This window comes from Corvus kubaryi, unplaced genomic scaffold, assembly GCF_017639235.1.
Source record: "Corvus kubaryi isolate FWS band 111438036 unplaced genomic scaffold, C.kubaryi_AGA036_p1.0 74, whole genome shotgun sequence".
Taxonomy (NCBI): Eukaryota; Metazoa; Chordata; class Aves; order Passeriformes; family Corvidae; genus Corvus; species Corvus kubaryi.
In genome coordinates this window covers 4,367,117-4,383,282 of record NW_024582061.1, presented here as the reverse complement: position 1 = coordinate 4,383,282, position 16,166 = coordinate 4,367,117, and the positions used below count along the sequence as shown (strand labels likewise).

Below are 16,166 nucleotides of genomic sequence, written 5' to 3'. Positions count from 1 at the left end.
TCCCTGGAGATGCGGACCCTCCCTCCAGCTCTATGCCCCGTCCTACTCTCTCACTCTAGCAGATCCCGAACACTTCCCAAACAAAAAGTCCTAGAACAAAAAGCCAGTGCTGGCCTTCATCCTCCCCTTGCCGTTTGTAAACCAGGCCAAACACACCGGTGGCTCGCACTTTCCTTCTCAGCTGTGTACAGCATCACATCCATCGCTAACCCGAAGCGTTTCCAGCTGCAGGTGGGTGTCGGGCTCTGCTCCCAGGGAACAAGGCACAGGACAAGAGGAAACAGCCTCAGCCTGCGCTAGGAGAGGCTCGGGTTAGACATCACAAAGAGTTTCTCCACTGAAAGAGGAATTCTTGGACACTGGAACGGGCTGTCCAGGCTGGCGGTGGAGTTACCGTCCCTGAAGCTACAGTTACGCCCTGAGGTACTTAAAGAAGCACCGGAGGCACCACTCAATGCCATAACCTGGCTAACACGGCAATGTTAGATCACAGACTGACCCCAGTAACCTCCACACTCTCCCCCATGCTAATGCTGCTAATGACGCTAATGAACTCCGTGCCTTTTTAATTCGCAGCCCCTGAGGGACCCCGCGGCCCCGCCCTGCGCAGCCGCGCTGTGCCCGCGGCCCCGCGCATGCGCCGCCCCGCCCGCGGGAGAGACAAGATGGCGGCGGCGACGCACTGGGCCCGCGGGCTGCGGCTGCCAAGGGCAGGTGAGTGTCAGCCCCGCCGCGCCCCTCACGGGCCCGGCCCGGGGAGCTCGGCCCGTCCGTGCAGCTCTGCCCCAGGCTGGGACGGGCTCGGCTCCCGGCTCTGCGCGAGGGGAGCTCGCACCGCAGCGGCTGGAAAGGAGCTGCCGAAAATTTTTCTGAGGGCGCGGAAATGATCGTGTTTCTGCCTCCTTTCTCCGCAGGGAACTGGGGGTTGGAGCACAAAGGGCTCGGGGTGTCGCTGCGGGTGTCGCGCTGGGGCTGTCACTGCCTTTTGCCGTTTCTTAGGTGACTTTGACCTTTTGGCCGTGATCTATAGTAAAGCTCAGCTACTAATATTATAAAGTGTGTATTTGAGGCTCTGCCTCTGTTTAAATTGATTCTGCCCGCTCTTAAGTTGAGTAACATGGGAGATGGCAAACGGGTTTTGTAGGTAAAGGGGAGGGGGGAATTTAATATCCTTTTAATGGGAGCAGTGTGTCCTTTATTTACCTAAGTGGCTGTCAGACTGCCTCTTAGGACAAATGGGAGATGTGGTGTCTTTTTCCAGTTCGTGGGGTTGGGAGAGAACAGGGATAGACAAACTTCTGAGTAGGGGAAAAGGTGCTTTGGGTTCACTGTGGATATTTGAGCTTTAATTCATAGAATGACAGAATGATTGGGATTGGAAGGGACCTTAAGGATCATCCAGTTCCAACCCCCTGCCATGAGCAGGGACATCTTCCTCTATCCCAGGTTGCTCCAAGCCCCATCCAGCCTGGCCTGGAACACTTCCAGGGATGGGGCAGCCACAGCTTCTCTGGAAAATGGAATTTGTAGCAGGCTTACAGTAGTGGTTGGGTATATAACCATAGCTGGTGATAATTTGTGGCAAGCAGACCTTATAGATTTATGGAACAAGGAAAGATGTTCATCACTAAACACCTTCCAGTGTAATGCAGGCACAACACGTGCATGCTCAAAGGTGGGAGAATACAAAACAGTAATTAGGTATTATTTGTTAGTGTGACAATGATAGCATTATGAAGAGCTTGCCACCAATAATTTTTGCAGAAATAACGGCAAAAAAGCCACTGAGTAGTTAAAAGATACAAATTTTTTTTTATTTTGTAACTTTCTTGTTGTTCTTACATAGGTTGATCTGTGTAATACCTTTTCCAATGGGTGCTCACAGTGGACTGAAATTTTGTTGCATTTAGGGTTTATATTGTAAGAACTGAAAAGTGTTCCTATCTAAAAGTAACAGAGGCAGTTTTAATTATATGAATATGACTATTGTGTGGTTTTAATTTTTTTAAATAAACCTTTAGAAAAAGAAATGTAGGTAAGCAAAGTGTTGAGGAGTATGGCTCATTAAATTTTCTCTTCACCACTTCAGCATACCACATACCCTTTTTTTTGATACTTGAAGGAATCTTGTTGGTTATAAAGAACCCGAACATTTTTCTGTGACTCTGTGTTTCCTAAAAAATAAATTCAATAGCAAGCCCCTAATTATTAGGAAAGCACAAGAATGGGTGAAGACACTGGAGTGTTTTTTCCTTCTTTCTCGTAGTTGGTCTTGAGCTCTCTGTTTCAGTAATGGAAAGGTCCTTTGAAGACAGAAACCCTGCCCAGTTTAAGCTTGGACCTGTTTTGTAGGAGAGATGCCTTTTAGGAAGTCATATACCTACCTTTAAAGTACAGTGTGTCTTACTTTGTGCTTTTCTATCTGCCAACTGAAGCATGGTTTCCAAGCATACGATAAAAAATTGAAAAGTTCGAGTCTATGTGTTACTCATTTACTTAGGTGGCTGTCAGACTGCTGTTCAGGACAAAATTGGAGATGCAATATCCTTTACCACTTTGTGGGGTATGGAGAGAACAGGGATAGAAGGCTTTTGGGTAGAGAAAAACCTCCCTCAGGCACTGAAATCTGGTTGGATTTTCTGGTTTAAGTTCTGTCAGCTGATACAACAGAATATAATTTATGCCTCAACATACCCTATCCTTTTGATCTTCTGAGCATTGTGGCTGCAATGTCAGTGCCCCTGTGTAACTGGTAATTCCTAACCACATTGGGATAAAACCTTCTTCAGTGTGCAGGTGTCACCTTCCACTATCCCATGGTGCTCCAAGCCCCGTCCAGCCTGGCCCTCAACACTTCCAGGGATGGGACAGCCACAGCTTCTCTGGGCAACCTGTGCCAGGGCCTCACCACCCTCACAGGGAACAATTTCTTCCTGATATCCAATCTAAACCTGCTCTCTCAGTGTGAGGCCATTCCCCCTTGTCCTGTCACCACGTGCTCTTGTATATCAGTGTCCTAATGATGTCCTGTTTCCATGGCTCCCAAGCTTTCCTAGCTCCTTGAGGAGAGGAGCAGCTTTGAGGCAGTATCCCATATATCATGGATCTGGCTCTTTGCATCCCTCCCTATCTCCTCGCTCCAGAGCTATGATGCAGGAGAATTGCTTCCTCTGCTATATTTTATATTTTTACTGACTATTTTTTACTTGCTTCACCTTAGACTCAACAGTAAGCTTTACTTGTTGTTTAAGAACTGATAACCTTTGCTCCTTCCCTATCTCTATTTGGTCCTTGACTTTACCAACAACTTCCCAGGCCTGCTCCCCTCTGATCTCTCCAGACATCTCTGAAACAGCCCATCAGGATTCTCCGCATGGGATATTAGAGAAAAAGGATCTGTGATGAGAAAACCAACATAAGGTGTAAGTTAGCAGTGCCGAATCCCAATTAATGTCCCAAACTCTCTCCTGTTCTGTGTTGCAGGCCATGGAATTTCTGTCCTGACTGCAGCACCGTCAGTGTTGCAGCAGCACCGGCAAGTCCATCACGCCGTGATCCCTCATGGGAGAAGTGGAAGATCCTCTGTCAGTGGCATTGTGGCCAGTGTCTTTGGAGCCACAGGTTTCCTGGGACGATATGTTGTCAACCGCTTAGGTAATGCTCACCAGGAGTACTAATTAAAAAAACTACCAAAAAAATTTTTCAACAAAACTAATCAGTCTTTAGGTTGCAGGGTGATGTAGAAGTCTCTGGCATTTTGCATCTTAAAAGTGTTCTGCAGAATGTTTGGTCTGCTTAAGTTCCAGCATGTGACAAGTAGTAAAATGTGTTTTAATCAAGGAGATTTTGGAGCTTTTGAAGGTTAAGGTCATTAAAAGAAGTCCTACTCCTTTGTAGAATGCAAATCTGAGAAGAGCCACAGCATGTATTTGATTCTTCTGGTTTTAGTCTTATTAGGACATTTTACTAAAAGGTTTGCAGGAGTTTGGTTTGAATTCTTTAAAATTGCCCTTTTGAATTTAAATTTTGGAAAAATAATCCCTGCTGCTTTATTCACCTCCTTCTTTTTGTGCAACTTAAAAAATGTAAATATCCCTGCCTGTGTTCCATTTATTAGGTATTATGCTGTGTTTATAGGACCCACCATTCTTGTTGTTGTTCGTTAACAAGCTTTGGTATTTTGTCTTACAAGCCTAAATATTAAAGAAAGAATCCTGTTTAAGAATTCCAATTAGGTAGGTTCAAGAAGAACCTTAGTTCTGTTCTGCTTTTAGCTTTGCAGATACGCATTCGAAATACCTATGTCTAATTGTAGTGCTTTCATGCCAGGGGAAAAAAAAGGGAGCTTTGTTTATTTAGAAGTTCATCTACTTGAAGTGATGCAGCTGTTTGAAACTTTGGGGTTTTTGTGGCCCTTTAGGTCGCATTGGCTCTCAGGTCATCATCCCCTACCGCTGTGATCAGTATGACCTGATGTATCTGCGGCCCATGGGTGACCTGGGACAGCTTCTCTTCATGGTGAGTCTGGCTTGAGGTCAAACACAAACCCCTGGCTGTACAAGGCAGCCTGGTAATCCTTCTCAAAGACACCACTCCAGCTGTTGTTTAGCCTCTAAATGGGAATGTTGTGAAAGAGCTTGCTTTGATGATGCTTATTTACACATTATCTCATCTTGTTCCCATTTGATGCTCTGCTTTCAGGAGTGGGACTGTAGGGACAAAGACTCCATCCGAAGAGCCGTGGAACACAGCAATGTGGTCATTAATCTTATTGGAAAGGAATGGGAAACAAAGTAATTTTCCTTTTTTTTCTTTTCCTGTATATGACAGATTTGCACCAGATATTGTAGCCATGTTTTACAGCGTGTGTGTGCAGTGATGCTGCCATTGTTCTTGGCTTCTGTGAAAAAGACAACCCCAAAATTTTGCATATAAAATTTCTTTAAATGGTTAACTCCAGTCCTGGCTGTGATCTGCTCTGGAAAGGTGCATTCTTTCCACAATTTTCCAGTGTAACACTTTTGTTCTGGCAGAAAATTGAAATGTGCTTCTTTCACACACCTTGTAGGTGTTCCCTGAGTGCCTTTCTATAGATGACAGAGCCTCACCAATTTCCTATCTTTGTTTACATTGACATTTTATTTATATTAAATTAATTTTTATGTTGTATTTATATTTACATTATTACAGTAAGATTTCATCCTGTCACTTGGAGACAGTGATGAGTTGTAAACCATGATCAAACAGGAATAGCTAATGGAGAGCGCCTAAGATCATGACTAATAACATTCCTTGGCAGAATTTTGGCACACACAGTATTAGCCACAGAAGCATTTTTTAATAATGATTCCTAAGAATAGTTTCTTTTTGAAATCCATTTTAAAAATCCCATATGTATTTTTAGGTTAAAAATACCTGTAACAACCACCTTCTCAGTGTGTGTGTTCATACAGTTATGTCCACTTCATTTAAGGCCTTGTGCAGAACTGCCAGACAAAAATTTAATTGTAGGATTTGCCTTTATATGGTGCATAATTTTGCTGTTATAGTAGACAGAAACAAATGTAGATATCAGTTTCATCTTTGTTCACAAACCTAATGGTTTTAGTTTTTTTTAATGACTAGCTATTTGATGTTCAAAATTTCTAGACTTGTGTAAAAAGTATGATTTATATAACAGACAGTTTCTTTTATTATTAAAAAGAAGTGTGAGGACAACAACAGAAAGTTTCATTCTAGGTAAAAATCCCCAAACCTTGTTCTCTGGACAGTTTCAATAGATTCAAACAGACAAGTCTTGGTCTGTGTTCAAAACTTTAGGACATTACAGAGCTTAACCGCTGTGTGGCACAAATGTTTTAATCACATATTTTATGCATGTGGGTACCAGTGGTGGTGCTGAAACCCTGAGATCAAGTTCTCTGGCTTGTTAAACACGAGGTCAGAGTAACCACTGTAATCATCCCAGAGCCTATGAGAAACTTGGGCAGGAAGAAAAGTAAGATGAGGTGGAGAGATCCAGTCAAAAAAAGCAAAGCCTGCCATGAAATACTTTCGTCCTTGCCTTGTACTCGTGTCCAGGCTCCTCTGTGTGTACTATGTTGTTTGAAACTCCATGGTTACAGGAGGGATGTTGTTCGTTCTCATGTGTTTCTGAATCTATTTTGGTGAGCAGAACAGAAGTGATGGTTCCCAGGATCAGATTAGTTATTGAAGGCTCAAAAATAACTTCTTATTTTTAAGGCTTTCTTTGGACTCCAGTGGGATCTGAAGAGCTGTGGGAGGAGATAAGGACACAGAGAGGTGTTTGGATAAGATGTTTGTTACCCAAAGCAAACAGTCCAGATGCAGGGGTGCTTACAGGGACAATATAATGACATGAGCAGTCATTTCTCTTTCTTGCAGTCTTGGGATAGTTGGAAAGAATTTTGGGACTGTTGCCAGCCTATAATGTCAGTTCTGCTTGGAGACAGAGCTTGTATATTGTTATTGATCAGATACCAAACTGGTTTACAGTATAACCTTCTAATTTAGGCCCCTTGAATATCATACAGTGAGGGGAGAATTTCTTCTTGCTTCTCCTAGAAGTCCCTTTCATCTCTGAAATCGTTCTAAATGCTCTGACAAATTGTTTTTCCATTTGCATGAGCACCTCTGTGTTCTCTGGTTTGTTTTTGTCTGCATCCCCTGTGCCAAGCATCTGTCCTGACTTGTGCTGCTCAGAAATGTTGAGCTTCTTTGTAGTGTAATTAAGTGTGTCAAATCAAGGCAAATTTTGAACAGGTTTCATAAAAATGCAGCTTTGCTCAGAGTTCAAGATTCAGGAGCACTTCTCTTAATAAAAAGAACCTGTTTTCACTTCCACTGGGAGCTTTCTATTTGTCACAGACAAGTGGGCAGGAGGATTTTTCATACTGATTTAATCTTACCAGGTGAAAAAGCAGAGAAGCTAAAATTGATGATTACAGGTGCAATTTCACTTTCCTCTAATTTTTATGATATGGAGAGTCCATCATGAAGGGAAATTGTGTTTCTAACAGAGTGTCAGTATAGGTTTTTGGTAATACATTCAAGTAATACATAATGATTGCATGTTGGCTGATTGGCAGCCATTATTGATTGCTCCTAAAGTAACATTTGGGTTTTGTCTTGCTTTAGAAACTTCAAATTTGAAGATGAATTTGTAACTATTCCTCAAAGTATTGCACAGATAAGTAGGGAAGCCGGTGTGGAAAAATTCATTCATATCTCTCACCTGAATGCTCACATGAGGAGTCCTTCCAAATACCTCAGGAACAAAGTAAGTCTGGAATCCACTTCAGAATATTTCCTGAGAATGTACTTTGTGTTTGATTTGGGTGTGGTTTTTTTCCCCAGCTGGGTCTGCTTGAAGGAAATCAGTGTATGAATTTGCTAAAGACTGTTTTCTGCAGCTGAGAAATGTTTGGACTTTCTGTGAGACCTTTATCTTAGTGCAGCATTTCAAGGATCAAATGGTTTAGATATAAATAACTTTTGTGCTACTGATGGCATCATTTCTTTCAGTTCTGTAGTCAAGGATGCGTTTTGTTATGGAAGGCATCCACTTCTGCTTGGTTCAGCATGGATCTAATGAATGTGTTTGTTTTAATTGATAGGCTGTTGGAGAGGAGGTAGTGAGGGAAGAATTTCCAGATGCAGTAATTTTGAAGCCCTCTGAGATGTTTGGGAGAGAGGACCGATTTCTCAATCATTATGCAAGTAGGTACTCTTGGAATAATAAAATCATGTATGATTTGTGCAACTGCCTGTAGAGAACAGAGGGAAAATGGATTTGCTTCTGAAAAACAGACAGGTGTGTTTTTATCAGGAATGTGTGGGAAACAGAAACATAATAAATTCTCACCTCTTGGCAGAATTCTTTCTCAATCTAGTTAGATGTTGCTCTTTGTTTTTATTTTTGTAATCATTCTGTTTTGAGGGGGAGTGTGTGTACTACTGGGTTATTTATTTAAATTATTCTCACCTGAGGTCTGGTCATCTTGGCCCTTTGTCAAGCTGGTCAAATGTAAAAATCCTCCTGAGTTGCTTTGGGCTCAGAAGCTCCAATAATGTCTGGTGGATCACCAACAAAATTGCTACACAGGATAGAGTGGAACCAGTTTCTGTCTTGCAAAGTTGAGATATGTCTGAGCTAAGTAAACAGCAAATGCAGCCTTCCCCTTGCTGTTAATATGGAAATTAAATGTGTGCTGAAAAATACGTTGCTGCAATTGACTGGGAATTCTTCCCAATTCTATTTTCAAGTCAATTTTCAGAAGAGATCCACACTCAGTGTGGTGTAAAATGTCTTGGTTATTCTGGTACTGAAAGGATTCCCAGATTTTTGCTTTTTTTCTGTCAGACATGCGCTGGTTTGGTGGTGTGCCTCTTATTGCTCTGGGCAAAAAAACAGTCAAGCAACCAGTCTATGTAAGTTTTCCTTAAAATCCTAATCCCAAATCCTCAGTGGGTGGATGTGTTGGTCTGTAAACCACCTCTGAAAGAGGAGTGTGTGCATGTATTCCTGTTTTCTCTTGGTAACTGTCTGAATTTGTTCCTCACAGGTGGTTGATGTAGCAAAGGCAATTATTAATGCAATTAAGAATCCTGATGCAAAAGGCAAAACATATGCCTTGGCTGGGTAGGTCACGTTTTCTGATTCTAATGAACTGTAGTACTTCTTTTTGGTGCCATTTTTTGGCATGCTGCACAGAACATTTAATTAATTTAATCTTCATCCATGCACACAGTTTGAGCTGCAATAAATTCCACCTCCTTTTTGGGAGGAAAAATGGCTCAAGCTGTTATTGTGAGTACTCTGACAATCCTAGTCTGGGCCCCACTGCATTTCATGTGATGTATGTGCACACAAAGAAATTGGTAGCTTGGAAAACATGCTAGACAGCATGGATTTGGGGAAAATTCTGGTAAAGCTGTGTGGAAACCACCTGGAATTAGAATGGGGTAGAGGCAGTTAGAGACTGGATTTACAGGTTGCCCAGAGAAGCTGTGGCTGCCCCATCCCTGGCAGTGTCCAAGGCCAGGTTGGATGGGGCTCTGAGCACCCTGGGATAGTGGAAGGTGTCCCTGCCGATGGCAGGGGTTGGAGTGAGATGGTTTTTAAGGTCCCTTCCAACCCACACCATTTTATGATTCTCTGATCTCTCAGAACTTTTCTGGAGAACATGTCAGTTGAAGGCTCAGTTTTCATGCTTGTCACCTCAGACCTTGGCATCTTGAGATCTTGGGTTTATCAAACTGCTCAGCAGTGTGCTCTTGTGGTGTCATGGAACTTTTCAGAATGTTTTGGAATACCAGCAAATTGCCTGGAAAGTCAAGGGAGATACCTGACATCTCAGCTTGAGCCATCTAGAGAACCTAAAATGCCAAGGCAGAATCTGAACAAGAAAGGGATGGGAATTCCCAATGGTTTATGTTACTCTTAGGTGTGTGAATGGGAGACTGACTGCTTCCTTCTCTCCATCTAGAGAGGGGGGGGAATGCATTTTTTAGGCAATTCACCTTAGCTTCCTTGTCTTGCTTTTAAACAGAGCAATGTGTTCTTGTAATGAGTATACTTTACTTGTATCAAGGAAAGGCAAGTGAAGCAATTTCCTTGCAGCTATATCCTACAAAGATGGGATGTCTTGTTAAGAAAGCACCCTTACTTCTCCATCTGCTTTCTGGCTTCCAAGTGAGCTTGTACAAACTCCTGTCTCACTGCTGGAAATCTTGAGTTCAGAGTTGGAGTCAGCATGGAGGAGGCACATTAAGGTGTGCTTTCAAAGCACGCAAAATACACTTCCTCCAGTGTGGTTGTGGTGGGTTAGCCTTGGCCAGCAGCCAAATGCCCACTGTTCCTTTCTGCCACTTCTCCATGCTTGTCCTCAGCTCCTGGATGGCTGCAGTCCTCGAGGATAAACCTGCTCCTTGTGAGCCACAGGGGAATCTGCTGACAAATTGTCTGGATTGAAGAAACAGGCTTTTTGTAAGCCTTTGGGGTGGAGAGTGTTAAATTGGTTTTTTTTCTTCTCTTGCTGCAAATATTGAAGTGTAGCTGAGTGAGGTGTGATGTTTGCTGCTTTCCCTTTCAGCCCTCACCGGTACCTCCTGTATGACATGGTTGAGTACATCTACGCCGTTTCCTACCACCCCTTCATTCCTTACCCGCTGCCACGACCTCTCTACCGGTAAGTGGGACCCTAAGTCAGGGAGCTCTTGGCAGCACAGAAGCATAAACACCTGTTGCACAGATTATTTACTCTGCCCAGTTGTTATTTAACGTGGTGGGGTTGCAAAAGTTGCCTTTCCTGAGGTACTTGTTAGCCAGTTTTGAGCCTTTAGTTCGGGGACAGGCCTGCATTTGATGAGCTGGTGCATGAAATGCTTGCTTGTAGTGAGCTTAACATAGCTGTTTATTCCAGAGTCATTTCTCCCTGGCATCTAGGGACAGGTTGAGAGGACATAGCCTCAAGCTGCACCAGGGGAGGCTCAGGTTGGACATCAGGAAGAACTTCTTTACAGAAAAGGTGGTTGAACATTGGAATGGGCTGCCCAGGGAGGTGTTTGAAGAAACAACTGGACGTGGCACTCAGTGCTCTGGTCTGGTTGATGTGGGGGTGATCAACAAAGGTTGGACTTGATCATACTGGAGGTCTTTTCCAGTCTAAGTGATTCTGTGATTGAATGGTTTTGCTGAGTCAAGAAGTAGCAAAAGGTCCTAATTTGATAAAATTAGTAGCAAACCGAATGATTTTTAATAATACCACAGGGAAAATCTGTGTGAATGTTGCTGACTGCAGGCCCTGACAGATTTTTGTGCACAATCTTAAGGAACTGCTACTGTCAGCTGTCCTTCCAGTCTGGCAAGCACTGCCACCCTGGAAGCAGAGGAGTGGTAAAAGATGGGTGTGGGCATGGATTGACTTTCTAGTTCAGTCCTTTGTATGGATTTGAGTCAGTGTTGGAGGTAAGTTTGTACTGGGATCTTGGCCTGACAGTTTGAGCAGTGTGCTTGTGAGTAAGCATTTCTATGTCTGTGATAGGAGAGCAGTGACATTTTTAGAAGATGGTGCTGAATGGGGAGGCAAGAAGGGAAAGGTGAAGCATCACTTCAGCTGACTACAGTAGGCTGCTCACATGCACTGAGGATAGTAACAGTGCATGAAAAAATCAGTATAATCTGAGCCTAGGCCTGATCCTTAGGGAATAATCACATCTTTTTGAAGAGCTACCCCAAACAGTAAATGCCCTTTCAGAAGTTGCCCTCAACATGATGGAACTGTTATTATTTGGCATCCTGGTCCTCCTCACTTTTAGTACAATGAAAATTAATAAGCTAAATCAGTCACCAGAGTTAGAACCCTCCTGCCAGTAGGACTCAGCATTGGATCCATGGAAGTTCTGATGGGTAATTCTTAGAACATCCTAAACTGTTGTGGCTGTTCCTGTATTGGCTGTAAGAAGCACCAGGTTATACCATGGCTCAGCTGACCCAGAGCAGTTTGTTAAAAAGGTGCTCTCTGAGTGCTTCTTAGTTTTATTCACATTTGCTGCAGTCTATGTTACACTTTTTTATTTATGGGCTAAACTAAGTGATACTTCATATTTTTGAGAAAAGAATGCACCTAAAAGGCAGATGAGCCTGGTTGTGTTTGTGCAGTAACTCAGTGACACCTTAATCTGCCAGGTGAGCACTTCAGCAAGAGGTTCTACCTGTTCTGTAAAAGATTCTGCTGTTGGTCCCAAGACACTGAGCAGGAGCTGTAGCATTATTTTCTTTTCCCTGACAGATTTCCTTTCTTTCAAGGGAAACTTCATTTCTGAAAACTGCAGCTATCCTAATCCTCACCCTTTTTATAGATTGCTCCGGATTCTACCAGCTTGTTTGTGTGGCTGATAACTCACTTAGTTGTCAGCAAGTGTGTTTTCTCCTGGAGGCATTGAATCCAACTTCGTGACTAATTGGATTGCTGCCTACACTGGCAGGGAACAGAGTTTGGATGAAAGACAGGGGCAAGACTGAGTCCTCTGGTGTGTGGGGAATTGGGTGTGGGGCTTACTTTCCCCACCCACTAACTCTCATTTGAACTTCTAGAGATCTGCTTCTCCATTCCATCCAAAGTAAAATAGTACGAGATCCAATAATTCAGGAACAGTTAATTACCATAAACACACCTAAGAACTTAGTGGGTGACACGTTCAGTGCTTTAATGAGCTCACAGCTTGCAAGAACAGCTTCAGAACAAGCTCTTGCTCACTTGTCTATTAAGTTTGAAGTATTTTTTACCAGATCTTGTTATCCTCTGTGTATCTGGATAAATGACTGCACTTTGGCAACATTTCTTCTGTTCACAGGTTCATTGCAAGATTCTTTGAGATGAATCCATTTGAACCATGGTTGACACGGGACAAGGTGGATCGGGTAAGTGTGGGACCAGCCAAAAATCCTTCTTGGGAAAGGTTTCATTGTGCCTTTGTAACTCTCACTGGTGGTTTTGCATTCCCAAAAAACACACGGAATTGAAAACAGCCAGAAGTAGAGGTTGGATGAGCAAAGTGATGGGGGCAGTGCTCCCTACTCTTAGTCAGTTTATGTACCTCTAGATGCACCAAAATCACTTCCATCATCCAGAGAATGGTGTTTTTAACAGCTGAAGCTGAACTGATGCCCTGCACACATTCCAAAATCTCACTTAACATTGGGGTGTTTCTTGGGAGAATGTTCTGACTTCATGCTTATTCCTGACTTCTGAGTGTTTCAGTGGGGGTGGAGAAGTAAGTTGCAAAAAGCCAACTGCAAGCAAGGAAAAAGTAGGAATTGGCAAGTATTAATGTCAAAATCTGGTGTGTATGTGTAGGCTAGCAAAGATAGTCATGTACATTCTCTAAACTTTCTGCTTTCTGAATTATGGAGTGACTCTCCCAGTTGTCAGCAGCACTGGAATTTCAATATATTTTGTTAAAACATAGTATCAGTAGACTGCCTTGATTGTTCCCCAGGATAGAATTGTAACATCTCCAAAAACCTTTCTTCCAGCTGCCTTTGTAGTTTCTTGAGTTACATTTCATAAAATAAGCCTGCACCAAATCACTAAAACTGCTGCAAGTCAGCTGTAGCATAGGTAGTTTAAGAGGGAGTTTCTCCATGTCACTTCTGGGTCTGATTGTTCCTCTGTCCAAGCTTTTCTTCCTTAAATAATGTATATAATGTTAGATGTGTTTGACTTAAAAGACCTTTCAAAGAACAACAGAGTAAGAGAAATCCCTGTTTTCTAAGATTTAAGTCATAAGGGTTGCATATATGGTAATAGAATTAACTGTTTTTCCTGTACAGAACCATGTTCTAAACCATAAACAGAGCAAAGCAATCTACCAGAGGTGATAATTCAACACATTTTCTTGACAAAGCAGAATATCCATAATTTGAGTTCAAGTATGCCCTTGGAGTTCTGCATAATTTTGCAGTTGTGATGCAGTAACCTCCCTGATAATGTGTGGAGAGAAAAGGGAAGACACTCCCTGCATGTCTCACTGGTATTTATTCCTGAATTAAAGCCTGAATTAAAACCTTTTGCTGGATGCAGAATACCTGTACCTCCTGTTGAAGGTGTTGATACTCAAGACCTTGTGTAATTATGCCACGGTTCTGTTTGAATCTTTCTTCCTCCTCTACTTATTTTGGCAGGAGAATGATTACATTGGGTGTAATGCAGTCCAAGTCAATTATCTTTTTTTTTCCTTACCCTCCCCATTCTTGTTGAAGTTTCACACTACAGACATGACATTTCCTGACCTTCCTGGTTTTGAAGAGCTGGGGATTGAACCAACCCCCCTGGAACAAAAAGCCATCGAAGTTCTGCGCCGTCACCGCAGGTTCCGCTGGTTGGATGCTGAGCTGGAGGAAGCGAAGCCAAAGACGCATCCCGTGTAACAGCTGGCAAGGGGGGGATACTTGAAGCTTCTTAAACTGCCTTTGGATGACCCAACTTCTTTGGAGAACTGTGTACATACTGAGTAAAATGTATTAATCATGTAAGCTGTATTTCACCAGTGTTGTCTTTTCGGTTAAGGGGGGGACTGTTACTGCAGTGCAGATTTTCTCTCTGCCACAAAAGCAGGTAACATGGATGCTTAGCTGGTGAGCATTACAGTGTTCTGAAGGTTGGGACTAGGGGGGGAATGTGCCTTAACACTTGTCCCTTTCTCCCTTGGCTCTCAAAGCAAATGTATCACTGTACTTTAGATGCTCAAGTGATTTCAAGACGTCGGTCTCCCAGAACATGGCCTTTCCAATAGGGATTGCTGGTAATGCCACCTGTTCAGATTATGACATCTAAGACAAAGCCCTGGTTTTAAGTTTATGACTCTTCTGAACTTGTTTTTTTGCTCTGAACACATCTCTTAAAGAAAGCGCCAGCCTCCTTTCAGGGAGTTGCAGAGAACCACAAGGTCTCCACTGAGCCTCCTTTTCTCCAGGTTAAGCACTCCCAGCTCCCTCAGCTGATTGCTGCAGCCAAAGATCAGAATCTCTCTTTCTGTATTGCCAAACTACTGTGAAACTCCTGGGCAAAGTGTTTCTCAAATTTCAAGAGCTTCCACATTTTGTTGTTCCACATCAAAACTGCTGCTGCTAACGTTTACTCTGTGAGAAAGAGGTGGGCTCTTGTGATGCTGTGAGTTTTTTGATCCTGCCTTCGAAGGAAGTATTCAATTTGGCACTCATGGATTGTTTATTTTTCTTTTGATAACATAAGTTCAGTGCTTTTACAATAAATCTGCCAGTTCAAAAGCTAGGACAAACTGGAAGTGAAGTGCATGTTGTTAGTAATTTGAGGCTCAGCTTGTATTATTTTTGGCTGCCAGCTTTTCTCTATCAGACCTTAACTCTGTGCTCTCATTAGCACTCATTTGATAAGTGTGGCCCTGATCTTGATTTACTGCATGTTGCTCACATGCTGCTGCAAAGCAGTCCTGTTCCTGAGCTGCTTCACAAGAGTACAGAGAGATGCAATTATCACGTAGCCTTGTGTGGCCAAGGAGCAGTTTTCATTTTCAGATGGCAGAGTGCTGCAGAAAAAGCTGGCAAGGGCAGTGTTGGAATGTGAGGTGCCAGTTCTGGGAATGTTTACCATGGTGCAGTGATTTATTTATTTCTCCCCCCTCATTCAAAGCACAGCTTTTCCATTTGCACCCCGGAGCTCTCCTACAGGATCTTAATTCAGATAGCCATTAGAGGGTGGAAAAGGAGTGAATATCCATGAGAAATTTACTTGAAGCAGCTGTTCCACATCAGGAATATGGGTCAAGTGGAGCATCACACCACAGTGCTTTGTCTTACAGGGCACCTTGCAGAAACTACACTGGTTTCTTGTTAGTTACCCTTCTGAAGCAATTCCTTTATTCTGTAATGCAGCCCTGAGTACAGAATCCATAGAATTGCTGAGGTTGGAAAAGACTTACATGAGTGTTGAGTCCAATCTCTGATCACCACCTTGACAGTTAAGCCACAGCACTGAATGCCACATCCCATGGTTTCTTGGACGCCTCTAGGGATGGGGACTCCACAGCATCCCTGAGCAGCCCCTTCCAATGCCTGACTGCCCTTTCCAGGAATAAATTCCTCCTGATGTCCAACCTGAACCTCCCCTGGCACAGCTTGAGGCTGTTTCCTCTTGTCCTGTCCCTTGTTCCCTGGGAGCAGAGGCCCACCCCAGCCTGGCTGCCCCCTCCTGTCAGGGAGTTGTGCAGAGCCACAAGGTCCCCCCTGAGCCTCCTTTGCTCCATGCTGAGAAAAGCTTAAAGGTTTCTCCAGTTGCTTAGAGGGCAGATTTTAATGACTGAGAGGAGCATTCATGCTGGCAGTAATTTTTCTGTAGTTTCCTCTCCCTCCCTGCTGTTACTTCTTCTTTTCCCTCTGCCCTGAGGAATGCACATGGGTACGATTCCATGAAATGAGGGAGATCAGAGGACCTGTTACATTTAAAGTAATCCAAATTATGAGTAATTATTACTGCAACTTCTTTGAGTTAGGAGAGCAGAAGGTGAAGGGCACTGACGAAAGAGCAAAGGGAAGCTGGTGGCAGAGCTGGTAACAGTGATGGTGTGCTCCTTATGAGTTACTCATCCCCTAAGCACCATTCCTT

At 43.2% G+C, this 16,166-nt stretch overlaps 1 protein-coding gene across 1 annotated transcript; it reads left to right on the top strand.

Annotated features, from left to right (window-relative positions):
- The first annotated feature begins 628 nt into the window (after nt 1-628).
- Nucleotides 629-14,059, top strand: NDUFA9 (NADH:ubiquinone oxidoreductase subunit A9). Its single transcript, XM_042051010.1, has 11 exons — nt 629-714; nt 3,484-3,654; nt 4,421-4,518; nt 4,702-4,793; nt 7,159-7,300; nt 7,638-7,740; nt 8,384-8,451; nt 8,586-8,662; nt 10,116-10,211; nt 12,379-12,445; nt 13,787-14,059. Exons 1-11 carry the CDS (start codon nt 636-638, stop codon nt 13,952-13,954), a joined length of 1,161 nt encoding a protein of 386 aa, XP_041906944.1. The 5' UTR covers nt 629-635; the 3' UTR covers nt 13,955-14,059.
- Nucleotides 14,060-16,166: the final 2,107 nt, after the last annotated feature.